This window comes from Dipodomys ordii, unplaced genomic scaffold (genome assembly GCF_000151885.1).
Source record: "Dipodomys ordii isolate 6190 unplaced genomic scaffold, Dord_2.0 Scaffold107, whole genome shotgun sequence".
NCBI classification, from domain to species: domain Eukaryota; kingdom Metazoa; phylum Chordata; class Mammalia; order Rodentia; family Heteromyidae; genus Dipodomys; species Dipodomys ordii.
In genome coordinates, this window is record NW_012267323.1 from 347,873 (window position 1) to 363,190 (window position 15,318).

At 54.8% G+C, this 15,318-nt stretch overlaps 1 protein-coding gene across 1 annotated transcript; it reads left to right on the forward strand.

Annotated features, from left to right (window-relative positions):
- The first annotated feature begins 2,163 nt into the window (after nt 1–2,163).
- On the forward strand, nt 2,164–14,139 carry Amotl2 (angiomotin like 2). The gene is made up of 9 exons (XM_013028262.1): nt 2,164–2,940; nt 5,131–5,434; nt 6,694–6,838; nt 7,080–7,172; nt 9,298–9,593; nt 10,395–10,729; nt 10,985–11,202; nt 11,710–11,892; nt 13,056–14,139. Exons 1-9 carry the CDS (start codon nt 2,195–2,197, stop codon nt 13,112–13,114), a joined length of 2,379 nt encoding a protein of 792 aa, XP_012883716.1. The 5' UTR covers nt 2,164–2,194; the 3' UTR covers nt 13,115–14,139.
- The last annotated feature ends 1,179 nt before the right edge of the window (nt 14,140–15,318 follow it).

Below are 15,318 nucleotides of genomic sequence, written 5' to 3' on the forward strand. Positions count from 1 at the left end.
AGGGGTGGGAAATAGAAAATGCTCTCCGGAGCCCCCCCCCACGCGGCCTCCGTCCGTCTGTCTGTTCCCCCCCCTCCGGGCCCAGTGGGAATCCGGGCGCGCGCTGGCGGCGGGGGGGACCCTTGGGGTGACTTAGGGGGGGTGAGGGTCGGGGGACCCCCCTCAGCCCGTCGGTATGGGGGGGAGGAAGGGGAGGGGAGGGTGGCATGGTGGGGGGATGGGGGGGACAGATCTCAGGCCAAGAGAGAGGGGGGAGCTTGCACACTTCTCAATCTTCTCCCCCCATTCCCCCCAACCCCTGGGCCTTCAGGACCCCCCACCCCCCACCCCTGGCCTTCAGGAACCCCCCACCACCCTGCAGATGCAAGCCAACCCTTTTGTTTGCTTTGGGTTTTGCCCTGGGAACACGGGGTACTGGGGGAGGGGGAGAAGAAGGGGGGGTGGGTCCCCCTCCATCCCTCTCCCTGGACCCCTTCCTCACTGGCAACTGGGAGGGTGGGAAAAGAATGGCTTAGGAATGTGCTGTGCTTCCCGAGCTATGCTTACACACACACACACACACACACACACGCACGCACGCACACGCACACACACGCCCCACCGGGCACTGGGGGGTTAGTGTTGTGGCAGAAGGGGAGAGGGTCCACATTCCTGTACCCCCTCTCCACACACACACACACACACACACACACACACACACCTCCCCGTAACACAACACCGGACCTGCCATGGCCGTGCGGTGGTGTTTGGCTTCCCCTGTATCCTCTTATCTCTCCCCAGTTGGTCCAACTGGTGGTTACTGGTGTCAGGATGCTCCCCCCCCCCCAAATAGCCAGTCTTGCAGAAAGAAGACAATCCATCAGAGACTTTCTCCCCAGTCGGCTCTCTCTGTGTCTGGGTGGCAGGTGCAGTTACAGCGTGCGTGCGCTAGGTGACGGGCTACTCACCTTGGTGTGTGCCCGGCCTCACAAAGCCGATGGATTGTCAGGTTGAGTCCTCAGCGGGTCATGAAGAACAAGGTGTCTCCAATCTACCTGCAGCCCTTGAGGGAAATGGAGACCGGGGGGGCTGTAAAGAGGGTGTTTTAGATCTGCAGGGCTCAGACATGGTGGGGAGGGAGCCTAGGGCTTCCGTTGTGCTCTGGTTTTTTTTCATCACGTGTTGTCAATAAACTGGGGCCCTGTTCACCCCTACTTAGGAACAGCTAAGCAGTTAGATCTGAGCTAGGCCTGTCCTGGAGTTCACCACATCAGGCTGATGGATGGGGTGGCCGGCTGTGGAGACGGTGTTTCTGTTAGATTGCTGTTGTAGTTCTCTGGGTTTAGTGAGTCTTCATGAATATCATTGCGATGGTAGTCATTTGCCAGGGATTTATAGCTAACGGGAGCTCAAAAGTCACCGCTTCTTAATTCTCAACTACATTCTCGGCAGTCCTTTTCCAGTTTAGTTGTGTGTGGGTCATGTGAACTCAGGGCTTTTTGTACCTCTTGCTTGGCTTTTTTCACCCAAGGCTACACTTGAGTCACATCGTTTTTGGATTTTATTTTTGGCTGGTTCATTGGAAACGAAGAGGCTTTTGGATGTGTCTGCCCACAGCGGCTTCAAATCTGGATCCTCCTATCTCAGCCTTCTGAATAGCCAGGCTTACAAATATGAGCTGCTGTGTTTGGCTCTTCCTTTTTGTTTTTGTTTTGTTGGTCATGGGGCTTGAACTCAGGGCCTGAGCTGTTTTTTTTTTTTTTTTGCTCCAGGCTAGCGCTGTACCACGTGAGCCACAGCACCACTTCCAGTTTTCTTATTGGTTTCATTGGAGATGAGAAGTCTCATGGACTTTTCCTGCCCGGGCTGGCTTTGAACCTCGATCCTCAGCTCTCAGCCTCCTGAGGAGCTAGGGTTATAGGCGTGAGCCACCAGTGTTTGGCTTCCTTTTGTTTTTGTTTTATTTAAGGGGGGGTGGGGAGGAACCAAGGCTCAGAAGTCTGAGTCAGCACCGGCCCCTGAGCTCAGGTGGGGTGGGAGACCCACCCACCCCAACCTCGATCAAAATCTTTGGGCTTTCAAACCAGCGTGTGATAGAACAGTCCTTCACTTTTCCACGTGCCTCCACTGATCATCCTCTCTCTCTCTCTCTCTCTCTCTCTCTCCAGGTGCTCTAGGGCCAGGTGTAAGCTCATCCTTGTGTAGACAATCGTATATGAGCAGCGGAAGCATGAGGACGTTAGAAGACCCCTCGGGGACCGTCCTGCACCGGCTCATCCAGGAGCAGCTGCGTTACGGCAACCTGACTGAGACCCGCACGCTGCTGGCCATTCAGCAGCAGGCCCTGAGGGGTGGGGCTGGAGCTGGCGGCTCGGGGAGCCCCCAGGCCTCCCTAGAAGTCATGGCACCCGAGGACAACCAGGGCGTTCAGCAGGCCACCAGGCAGGAGCCCCAAGGCCAAGAGCACCAGGGTACCGAGCCCCACCTGGCAGAGAACAACCTCTATCGGCTGTGCCCACAGCCCAGCAAAGGCGAGGAGCTGCCTACCTATGAAGAGGCCAAAGCCCACTCTCAGTACTACGCGGCCCAGCAGGCTGGGCCCCGGCTGCATGCTGGGGATCGGGATCCTCGGGGTGTCCCCGGTGGGAGCCGCAGACAAGACGAGGCCCTGCGGGACCTGAGACACGGACACGTGCGCTCCCTGAGTGAAAGGCTCCTGCAGCTGTCTCTGGAGAGGAATGGTGCCCGGGCTCCCAGCCACATGAGTTCCTCCCACAGCTTCCCACAGCTGGCCCGCAGCCAACAGGGCCCAGCACTCCGGGGTCCCCCTGCGGAAGGGCCAGAACCCCGTGGGCCCCCACCTCAATACCCACACGTTGTGGTCGCCCAGGAAACCACCGCCGTCACTGACCCCAGATACCGAGCTCGAGGGAGTCCACATTTCCAGCATGCAGAAGTCAGGTAAGGGGATTTGATCTTTTTCTTTTTGTCAGGCCGTGGGGCTTGACCTCTGGGCCTGGGCCCTGTCCCTCAAGGCGAGCGCTCTTCTGCTTGAGACACAGCACCACTTCCAGTTTTCTGAGTGGTTCATTGGAGATCAGAGTCTCAGGGACTTTCCTGTCCGGGCTGGCTTTGAACCGTGATCCTCAGATCTCAGCCTCCTGAGTAGCTAGGATGTCAGGCGTGAGCCACGGGACTTGATCTTTCAAGCTCTTGGCTTCCTTCCAATGTAATGTCCTAGGGTGGGGGGGGAGGGGAGCGGCAGAGCCTAAAGGTCATACGTCTAAGATCCAAGTTGGCCAGATTTCCCATCGCACTCCACCCCTCCCTTCTCTACCCCCCATACACACACCAGCTCCAAAGGTTGCCACATCAACTCCCCCTTTCCTGGGAAAGGTACACAGATAGCTGGAGGATAGAGGGACTCTTTTTAGCATGGTTGCTTTCACTAAATGGTCAACCTCCACCGTCCGCTTAGCTGTGGATGGATACCTAGTTTGCAGTACAGGGTAATGAGACTCTTTCTAGTGGGGGGGGGGTCTTAAGAGCCATTGCTGGGGCCAGGAAGATGGCTCAGTGGTAGAGTGCTTTCCTTGCATACATGAGGCCCTGGGTTTGATTCCACAGCACCACATAAGCAGGGGGGGAAAAAAGCCAGAAATGGCGCCGTGGCTCAGGTGGTAGAGCGCTCTCCTTGAGCTGAAAAGCTGAGGAACAGTGCCATGGAAGGTTCCGGAATACCACCTCTCTCTCTCTCTCTCACACACACACACACACACACACACACACATCAATACCACCACCACCACTATCAGAGGCACCCAAGGATGGGCAAGTTCCCTTCCTCTGGCAGTTCAAGGTCGCAGTCTGGGTCTTGGCGTGCCTGCTGAGGTGTCATTTAGTCACTTACTTTCCCACCGTTTGGCCTTCTTCCCCTTGCTCTCCAGAAACAGAATGACCAGAAATAAGTGACGCGATCTCACCGGTATGGAGGCTCAGGGCGGGGGAAAGGAGGTGTCACCTTTCCTGAGTTTTCTCCAGACACCCCCACCCCCTTATCTCCCTTCTCAGCACTGGTCCAGAAGCGTTTCGGAAGCTGAGTCGTGGCTTCTTCTTTTGGACCAAGCCTGGAGTAGCAACCCTGTCAGGAAAAGATAATATCGGAGTCCAGGAAGTAGACTGTAGGGTAGAACAAAAAGGGGGGGAGGGTAGAACAAGGGAAAGAAAGTGTGAAAGGGAAGAAGAGCTATTCTTTCTTGGGGCGAAGTCATCTCCCCACCCCCACCCCCACCCCAAGAATGCCACTTGGATCTGTGTCTGGCCTCACCACAAGTTTCTGAAGCCACCTGGAAAATGGCCATGGCTTTTCAGGGAAGAGAGAGTTTGTACATGCTCTGTTCTGCTCCTGCTCTCGGTACCAGGAATAAAATAAAACGGAGAGGAAGAGTCCCAACAAACAGGTGTAGAGGTGGACTTGGCATGATCAGGAGAGCCTTCCTGGAACCTTGCCGGGCTTAATACTTGTAGCTGGAGACCCTGATTTAGGAGAAGGAAGGTGACATGGGGTAGAGGTGTTGGTACGGAGACAGACATTTTGTCTCAGTGGTGGAACCTTAACTGGAGTCTTCGAAACATAATTTGGGGATTGAGGCTGGAGGGAGGGGTTGGGGGGTCACAGAACCTGAAATAAGAAGGAAAGAGAAAACCTAAATGCTTGCAGACCTGGAACTGGTGGTTTGTAACAGTCACAGTGTGGCTGTTGGGGGCCTGGTAACAAATGGCCCCATGTTCCACAAGACATTGTGTGGTCAGTCACGTTCCATGGGGCTGTCGGATTCCCCAAAGCACTTTCCGTTGGTGAGGAAGGTCACGGGTACATTTTTATTTATTTATCTTGTCGGTCGCGGGGCTTGAACCCTGGGCCTGGGCGCTGTCCCTCAGCTCTTCAGCTCAAGGTGGGTGTTCTACCACTTGAGCCACAGCACCACTTCCAGTTTTCTGAGTGGTTCATTGGAGATAAAAGAGTGTCACAGCTTTTCTTGCCGGGGCTGGCTTTGAACTGGGGTCCTCAGATCTCAGCGCTCCTGAGTAGCTAGGATGACAGGCCTGAGCTATCTGTGGTTTCTCTGAGCCGTTCCTCTTCTGTTCCAGGATCTTGCAGGCCCACGTGCCTCCCGTGTTCCTCCAGCAGCAGCAGTACCAGTACCTGCAGCAGCCCCACGAGCCTCCCCCACCCCCACACCCAGCCACTCTTAACCATGGCCCCTTGGGCTTCCTCAGTCCACCCGCCGCAGAAGGGTCCGCCGGTGCCCAGGCCGCCTCGGCCACCCCGGGCAGTGCCCACCTGGCCCAGATGGAGGCTCTTCTGAGGGAAAATGCCAGGCTGCAGCGGGACAATGAGAGGCTGCAGAGGGAGCTGGAGAGTTCTGCGGAGAAAGCAGGCCGCATTGAGAAGGTAAAGCCTTGTAAAGCGGGGATTGCCTTGGGCTGGGAGGGTGGCTCAGTGGTAGAGCGCTTGCCTCGCATGCATGAGGCTCTGGGTTCAATATTCCTTGGGGCCACCTAAGCAGAAAAAGCCGGAAGTGGCGCTGTGGCTCAAGTGGTAGAGTGCTGGCCTTGAGCTGAAGAGCTGAGGGACAGTGCCTGGGCCCTGAGTTCAAGACCCACGACCGACCCAAAATAAAAGGGGGGGCAGCCTTGGGGGTGATGGGCAGTGCACGGGGCGGGGTGGGGGGTAATTACAAGGGTGGCAGAGAAGCCGGAAAGCCTATATATCTGGCTGGATTTTGTACCATCCTTCTTCCTGCCCCCCACCCCCTCCCCAGTCTGCTTTATCCCTCCTCCCAAGTTGATTCTAGACAACTGGCAAACAGCTGAGAGACCTCCAGGCCGGCAGCAGGAGCAGTTGCTGTCTAGTGGCAGTTAGAAAGAGCTCATTCACCAGCTAGCACCTTCACCCTGCAAAACCCCCCTCCTCCCAGGGACACCTCCCACAGAGAGTCCTTTGTGTCCCCCCATACAACAGCCAGTCTGTTCCTAGGCCAACTCTGGCCAGAGAGAAAACTCCCTTTTTTGAGGAGGGGGGGGGTGTTGAGGAGAGAATGACTTGTTGGCATGCCAAGCCAGCTAGAAGCACGTGCGGGACCTGTGGCTGCCAAGCGGGAGGGGGAGCTGTAGATCTCTCTGTAGAGGACTATGTCTTGGGGGATGTGTGTGTGTGTGTGTGGAGTGAATGCTTCTGGCCGGGCATTAGTAGATGGTTTACACACACACCCTTCCCATGATTGGCCTCAGGTGTTCAACCTAGATGCCACCGCCTGGAAGGTGCCCCGACTCCTGGTCCTTTGTACCTCCTTTGTAGCATGCCTCTTTCTGGACACAGGAAATAGGAAATCTCTGGCTAGTCTCCCTAGAGCAGCCATTTGGAGCGTTCCTGTCTTTAAATTCAGTAAGGGTCCAGTCCGCTTGAGCCACAGCACCGCGTCTGGTTTTCTGGTGGTTCATGGAAGATCAGAGTCTCATGGACTTTCCTGCCCGGGGCTGGCTTTGAACCACGATCCTCAGATCTCAGCCTCCTGAGTGGCTAGGATGACAGGCGGGAGCCACCTGGCACCCGGCTTTTTGTTTCTTTTTCATCCTCTCTTTTCTACTGAGAAGTGGCGGCTCCGCCTAGAATCCTTCCCTTTCTCCAACTTGCTTCTCTGCCCCTTGCAGCTCGAGAACGAAATCCAGCGGCTGTCCGAGGCTCACGAGAGCCTGACCCGGGCCTCTTCCAAACGCGAGGCCCTGGAGAAAACCATGCGGAATAAGATGGACAGTGAAATGAGAAGGCTTCAGGACTTCAACCGCGATCTGAGAGGTGAGAGCCGCACGTGGGGGTCTGGGGAGCCTGGGGAATCATCTGGAGAGGTTTGGAGTCTCTAGGCTAGAGGAGATTCAGAACGTAAGCCACGTACTGACCCAGGGGCCAGAATGTGCTTGTCTCTCTGTGTTTTGTGAGATCGACTCCCCAAGCCTGGCTCAAAACGTGCTAAGCTCACAGACAGCGCCCCCCGCCGCCCCCTTACTAAAACATCTTTTCCTTCTTCATTTGGAAACAGAGAGGTTAGAATCTGCAAACCGCCATTTGGCAAGCAAGACCCAAGAGGCCCAAGCCGGCAGTCAGGACATGGTGGCCAAGCTGCTTGCTCAAAGTGAGTAGGAGTCCAGCAGTGGGCGGAAATGGGACCACTGTGACCCCTCTGGATGGGGAGGTCTGCCCCCCCTCCTTGCAAAGGGGGTACAGGTTTACACTAAATGGTTACAGTCTAAAGGAAGGGGTTGGGGACGCTCTCCTGTCAAGACTGGGGTACTGGCATCGGTGAAGGGTGACTAAGTGTATTGACTAGTCTTTTTTGTTGTTGGTTGAGGGGCTTGAACTTGGGGCCTGGGTGCTGTCCCTCAGCTCATCAGCTCATGGCGAGCACTCTACCACCTGAGCCACTTCCGGTTTTCTGGTGGTTCATTGGAGATAAGAGTCTCGCGGACTTGCCTTGCTTGGGCTGGCGTTGAACCGTGATCCTCAGATCTCAGCCTCCTGAGTAGCTAGGATGACGGGCGTGAGCCACCGGCTTCTTGTTCTTGAAGACAAACTGGGCATTGGGCTGGTGGGAGCAGACCCTAGCAGTGGCCTAGAGAGAGCAAGAGAGAGGGATAATAAGCCGAAGGCAGGAGCTAGCTTCCCTCCTGCTATTATGGGAAACCTACCGTGGGGGGGGGGGGTGTAATGTGTGGCTGGTGAAGGGGTATCCAGAAGTGGGAGAGCAACTTCTTCCCAAGGAGAAACTCGTGAGATTGGGGGAGAAGTAAGTTAGTCTGTACTTGAGGGATTGGGGGTGGGCCTGAGAAATCAAGTGGCTAACGGGTCTCTGGATGAGGGGTGGGAGTGAGGGAAGAAAAGAGGGTTGATGTGTTTGAGAGTCTGGAAAGAAGAGGCTGCTGGGAGGGAAAACCCGACTGGAGGAGGCCTGGCTCTGAGTCAGTTTGCAGAGCTTAGTTCAGTGAAAGAAAGGAAGTCTTGGGGGACGGGGTGGGGGGGCTGGTTTCTGGATGCCTGTGAAAGGGGAGCTGGGGAGGAGGGGGGGGTCGGCATTTCCGCTCCCCGGGGAGCTAGCTAGCTAGCTAGCACCAAGCTGTTCTTGGCTTCTCCTTGGAGCCATTAATCTCCAGCCACGGATGATCTGAGTGCCTGACATTCTAGGGCTGCCAGCTGGCACACACACACACACACACACACACACACACACACACACACACACACACACACACACACACACACACACACACACACACACACACACACACACACACACACACACACCATACCACACCACATGGCCCTCTGGCTCCTCCTGGGGCTGGAACTTAGGAGGTGAGGTGGAGGATCCCCCCCGCCCCCGCCACGCCGCCTTTCCTTCTATGAAGCATCTTGTAACCCCCCCACCTCCTCCAGGAATGCATAGTTGCTTGGAAACCCTCCCCCCTCCCTTGGTGTTAGAAGTGATACAAGGCTACAGGAAGTTTCTAGAACAGAAGGCTGGGTCCACTGGCTCTACCACCCAAGGAGCTAAAGAAACCCAAGCAGCTATACTTAACTGCATAACAGCTAGCTCTGTAAGCCAGATATCTCAGGCTGATTCCTCCTCCTCCTCCTCTTCCTCTCCCTCTCCTCCTCTTCTCCCTCTCCTCCTTCTCCTCTCCTGCTCCTCTACCACTTCCACACTTCTTCCTCCTCCCTCCTCCTTCTCCTCTTTCTCTTCTCCTCCTCCTCCTCCTCCTCCTCTTCCTGCAGTCAGATAGCACTATCACAAATGTCTAACCCCACCCTGACCCCCTGGCTCAGGCCTACCTTCCTTGGGAAGCTGGCTCGCCAGCTTTGCCCCCATTGGGCTGCAGTTGGCATTTCTCTAGGAACCTGGGCGTTCAGATCTGGGTCCCCAAACCATAGAAGGAACAGGATACGGCTTGGGCCTGCAAAACGAGCCCCGGAGTCCACTTTGGGGGAACCCACCACGGTGGCCAGTGGCCTCACATCACCACAACCAAACATAGACTGGGACCTGGGACGTCAGAGCAGGACCATGTGGTGTGGGTCCATGTGGCAGCCCCATTCACCTCCTAAACCTCTGCCCGCCCTCCTCCACCCTCACCCCCCGCCCTCCCACATAACATGAAGGCCAACCTGGAGGAACTGGGAGAAGGGAGTTTGGTGGTCCAGCAGGTGTAGGATTAGCGAGCAGGATCGCCATCACTGACTGAGCCCCTTGCGTTCCCCCGCAGGCTACGAACAGCAGCAGGAGCAGGAAAAGCTGGAGCGGGAAATGGCCCTGCTGCGCAGCGCCATCGAGGACCAGCGGCGGCGTGCGGAGCTGCTGGAGCAGGCGCTGGGCAACGCTCAGGGCCGGGCTGCCCGAGCCGAGGAAGAACTGCGGAAGAAGCAGGCCTACGTGGAGAAGGTGGAGCGGCTGCAGCAGGCCCTGGGGCAGCTGCAAGCTGCCTGCGAGAAGCGGGAGCAGCTGGAGCTGCGTCTGCGCACGCGCCTGGAGCAGGAGCTCAAGGCCCTGCGAGCGCAGCAGGTGAGGCCTGGGCAGGTGGCAGAGCTGGGGGGAGATTTTGAGGATGTCCACAGAGGCAAGGTGGAATGATCATCATTATTATTATTAAGTTGTTGTTGTTGCTGCTGCTCTTGGGGCTTGACCTCTGGGCCCGGGAGCTGTCCCTGAGCTCTTCAGGCTCAAGGCGAGCGCTCTACCACTTGAGCCACAGCACCACTTTCAGTTTTCTGGTGGTATATGGGAGATAAGACTCTCACGGACTTCCCTGCCTGGGCTGGCTTTGAACTGTGATCTTTAGATCTCAGCCTCCTGAGTAGCTAGGATGATAGGCGTGAGCCACCGGTGCCAGACAAGGTATAATGATGGATCGCACTCCATTCACAGTTTGTAGAATCATTTTTGTGGTCCCCTGTGTGTGTTTGTGTCTGCCCACAGGATTCAAAGGAAGGCTGTTAGGATCCATGCTGCCCACTCTCGCTGGGTGTGTGTGTGTGTGTGTTGAACATGGTGTATAAGTGAGCGTCGTTATGTGAGATCAAAGACCAGTGGGCCACCCTTGTATTTTTTGGTCGGTGGTGGGGCTTGAACTCTGAGCCTGGGCGCTGTCCATCAGCTCTTCAGCTCAAAGCAAGCGCTCTACCACTTGAGCCACAGCGCCAAACCACTAAGTGGAGAGAAGAGTCTCACAGACTTTCCTGCCCAGGCTGGCTTTGAACCACGATCCTCAGATCTCAGCCTCCTGAGTAGCTAGGGTGACAGGCGTGAGCCACGGGTGCCCGGCTCAGTGGACTTCCTTTGATCAGGGTATTCTTTGCTCTGCAGAGACAGACAGGCACTACCACCCCCGGTGGTGTCAGTGGCAGCGGGGGCGGCGGAGGCAGCCATGGTGGATCCCAAGAGCTCAGTGCCCTGCGACTGTCAGAACAACTGAGGGAGAAAGAGGAGCAGATCCTGGCGCTGGAGGCCGACATGACCAAGTGGGAGCAGAAGTATTTGGAGGAGCGGGCCATGAGGCAGTTTGCTATGGACGCAGCCGCCACGGCGGCCGCCCAGCGGGACACCACGCTCATCCGCCACTCCCCTCAGCCCTCACCCAGCAGCAGCTTCAACGAGGGTCTGCTCTCGGGTGGCCACCGGCACCAGGAGATGGAAAGCAGGTTTGGCGCCCGTCCTTCATTCCTGATCAACAGCTCGGGAGACTGTGGCTTAGGGAGCCATTGGGTACCATCTGGGTTAGGGCTGTGACTCCTCCCTGGAGCACTGCCCTTTCCTGAGCTGAGACAGGGCTGCGGTGATATCTCAGCAAGGCCCCGGGTCTCATCCTGGGAAAGGGCGGAGGGTTCTCACCTGCGTGTCGGGGGGCGGTGCCCCATGGGTAGGGCTGAGCCTATGGGCATGGCTCTTTCCCTCAGGTTGAAGGTCCTCCACGCCCAGATCTTGGAGAAGGACGCCGTCATCAAAGTCCTCCAGCAGCGCTCCAGGAAAGACCCCGGCAAGACCACGCAAGGGTCCCTGCGGCCTGCCAAGTCGGTGCCATCTATCTTCGCAGCAGCAGCAGCAGTGGCAGGAACTCAAGGCTGGCAAGGACCTGAGTCCGTCAGTGAGCAGCTGTCAGCCCGGCTGACGGGAGGTAAGAGGAAGAAGGAAGCTGGGGATGGGATAAAGAGAACAATGTCTTAGGAGCTGGGAAGGTGGCTCAGTGGTAGAGCGCTTGCCTTGCATGCCTGAGGCCCTGGGTTCGATTCCTCAGCACCACATAAGCAAAAAACCCTGTGGCTCAAGTGGTAGAGCGCTAGCCTTGAGCTGAAGAGCTGAGGGACAGCGTCCAGATTCGCAACTCCCTGGGCCAAGTACGCCTTCTAGACCAGCCCTGGTGTCTCCTCCTAAGCAGGGACCCCTGAGCTAAGAGTTATCTACAAAGAGGGAACCCGCCATTTGAGACATTCGGGGACCAATCCGACCTGATAGGTACTCCCACTTGAAATCAGTTAGCCTTGGTGTCTTATTGGAGTAGAAAAATCAAGAGCCACCCATGATGTCCATTAGGCCCCGGTTCACTTTCGAGGGGAGCTCTTGATTGGGGAATCGCATCTCGTAAGCCAGGTTGTAACCACCGACCTGCTCTCTTTCCCCGCAGACAGAGCACCACCCATGGAAGAACCAGTCGCCACAGCCACCCCTGCCACTCACACCAAACATGGGAGCCGAGACGGCAGCACCCAGACCAACGGCCTGCCGGACAGCACCCCCCACACCTGCCTGGCTCCAGAACCCAGTAGCTTCTCGGGGTGCAGCAATAGCCAGAGGACAGCTTCTCTAGGTAAGCCATTCACTTTCCCCGGCCCGTGTACCCGGGGAGCGGGGGGAACTGGAGTATAAAGAGGAACACCAAGACCCTATCTCCCCGCATCCTTCACGTGGTCATTGTCTACCTACCTTGGTGGGGGATGCTGGATAAGGAGAGGTACAGAGATGTACACCTCTGGTGTGAATACGAGGCCGGTGTGAAGCACCAGGACAGTTGTCGGATGCCCTTGGTGAAGGTCAGGCTACATGGAAGGCCCCAGCTCTCCTCCTCCACCATTTTTCCTCACATACGAAATTGCCAGCCTAAAATTTAAAGGTGCCTTATTGGGCGAGCTTACTCAGGAGGCTGAGATCTGAGGATCGCAGTTCAAAGCCAGCCCAGGCAGGAAAGTCCCTGAGACTATTACCTCCAATAAACCACTCAGAAAACCGAAAGTGGTGCTGTGGCTCAAATGGTAGAGCGCCCGCCTTGAGCTGGAAAGCTCAGGGACAGTGTCCAGGCCCAGAGTTCAAGCCCCACGACCGACAGAAAAAAATCTGATACTGATGCAAGTTACCCTGATGGTGCTGTCATTTTGAGAGACTGTTTTTTAAAAGTCCAGGAAGGAGAAACTTGAGAAGAGGCTCCCCCCACCTCTTTCTTTTTTTTCTTTCTTTTTTAGCTTCCCTTTCACATTTAGCCTTTGCATATTTGCCTGTGTCTCATGATCTCAGAAAACCACAGGCATGAGAGGAATTCTGCAGCCTGGGGGGGAGGGGGGGAGAAGGCTGGAGAGAGCTCTACACAGCTCTTTCAAGCCCTCCAACCAGTTCAGAGTCCTGAACAAATGCATCTTCCACACTGGAGCTTGGTAGTCTGGGTCAAGAATCGAGAGGGAGCCAGGCGCCGGTGGCTCACGCCCGTCATCCTAGCTACTCGGGAGCCTGAGATCTGAGGATCACAGTTCAAAGCCAGCCCGGGCAGGAAAGTCCCTGAGACTCTGATCTCCCATGAACCACTCAGAAAACTGGAAGTGGTGCCGTGGCTCAAGCGGTAGAGCGCTCACCTTGAGCTGAGGGAGAGCGCCCTGGCCCAGAGTTCAAGCCCCATAATCGACCAAAAAAAGAAGTGTGTGTGGGGGGAGTGAGCTAAGATCAAGCAATGCTGTTAACACCTTGGTCCTTGTCTCTCTCCAGACTCCGTAGCCTCAGCCCGAGTCCAGGACCTGTCAGACATGGTGGAGATTCTGATCTGAAAGGAAGGAGAAGGGGTTTCTTGAGGACCCCGAATCACGCCCTCATCACTGCCATTCTCCGCCATTCCAGCCGCCCCCACCTCCAACTGCTGGCTTCTCCTCCACTTTTCCTCAGCCGTCGACTGTCCCAATCCTGGGAGCTCAGGGAGAGGAATATTGTTGGGCAGAGAGGAGCTGAGCAAGCTCAGCACTCTGGAAGACTCCTCTCTGTTAGGCCATCTTCTCCTGGCACCTATGAAGAAGGAAGATGCAGCTTTCACCACCTGGATGGGTGAAAGGAGTTGAGTTGAGGCCTCGCCTGCCCTGCCTGTTCATCAATACAGAGAGAACGAGGGGAATGTGTTCGTCTGGAAAGCCGATTCCCAAGACTGGCACCAGCCAACCTCACCCGCTGTTCAGTTCCTCATGGCTTTCTTGGGATCGCTGGGACTTGAATCTATTTTGAAGACTGTTTCAAGGGCATGAGTGTTGCAGACATCACCGCCCTTCACTTGGTGTGGTGTACGGGGGACCGTGTGTAGTCGTAATTTGTATATAGTTCCCTTTTCTCCGGGAACAGAAGATTGAAGCATGCTGGTTCAGATTCATGTCCCTGGGCTGTGTGGCCCAGCCCTGCTGTCACAGTTCTGGAAACTTTCTTTCTCACTGGATTCCCAGTCAACTTCTCCTTCTCCTCCTCCTCTTCCTCGAATGTTTGGCCCATGAATTTTGATGCTGGCTAATTCTTGAGATAGGGACTGACTGCTTTTCTCCTCCATGTGGAGCCCTAGTTAACGAGGTGACTTGGCATCACCAGCCTCTCTCCATGTGACTCCACAGTTCCTGTCTTCTGGGACGTCCTGTTGATTGGGTGATACACTGAGCCAGATGAAATGAGCCACCATACAACAGGCCATCTGGGGGCCTGGGGGGCCCCTTACCCAGCACCAGTTTTGAAGAAACGCGACTTTGTGGTTTTTGTGCTGTTGAAAATTAGTCAGTGAGCTTACAAGACATGGTCCAAAATGAGTGGAAGCTCTTAGAGGCACCGGTGGCTCACACCTGTCATCCTAGCAACTCAGGAGCCTGAGATCTGAGGATCACGGTTCAAAGCCAGCCGGAGCAGGAAACTCGGAGAGACTCTGATCTCCAATCAACCACTCAGAAAACCGGAAGTGGCGCTGTGGATCAAGTGGTAGAGTGCTCATCTTGAGCTGAAGAGCTGAGGGACAGCGCCCAGGCCCAGAGTTCAAGCCCCACGACTGACCAAAAAAGTGGCACCCACGAGGCTGGTTCCTCAAGCTACCCTAGCCCAGGCTGATGCAGAGACGTAAACACTGGGAATGAGGAAGGAGGTATCCACGTGACAGCCTCTCATTTTCAGCAGCAGTGACTTTTTACTTCACATCATAAAATCCCCCACTTCAGTCCCAAGAGCAATCGGCGGGTTTAACCAGTTTTTGTCTTAATTGTGGCTGTTGTTTCTTTTGGATTTTCATGTTTGTGTTTATTTTTTCTCTTCTACTGTTTTTAAGTTCTGTCTGTGCTGTTCTATTCTGACGGTTTCTTTAGTTTTCCTTTTTAAAATATTTGCATTTGCTGGACAACTGCATAATTTTTTTTTGTAAAAAAAAATTCCTCTACCCCTGTTTGAAGCTGAAAACAAAAAACAACTACATTTGGTTCATGTGCATTGTTTACAAAAACCAAAAGAAGAAGAAAAAAACAGGAGGGAAAAAAAGGCAAAAATATTGTGAAAGGAAAAAAAAAGCAACTTAATATATTTTGGATTAATATTTGGTATTTCTTTTAAAGTATTTGTGTGTGTGTGTGTGTGTGTGTGTGTGTGTGTGTGTGTGTGCTGTGAACATTTTCTGCCAAAGATCATGATGTGTGTCTGTATGTTTTTAAGTTATCGTGAATATTTAAAATGTAAACATGGCCGTTTTTGTTAATGCTACCCTGAACCAGGACTGCTGCTGCAGTCCACTGGGTATAACAGTATTTTAATTAAAAAAAAATTACAAATGGTGTCTTTTTTTTTTTTATTTAAGAGCAGCCTCACTGCATATATCTATCTATAGATAGATAGATAGATAGATATACAGGCAGGGTGTCCTCAAACCTTCCAATATTCTTGGCCTCCCAAAATGCTGGGATTGCAAACATCTAAACCACCAAGCCCGACTACACCCACCATTACTTTTAATCACCAATCAATGTGA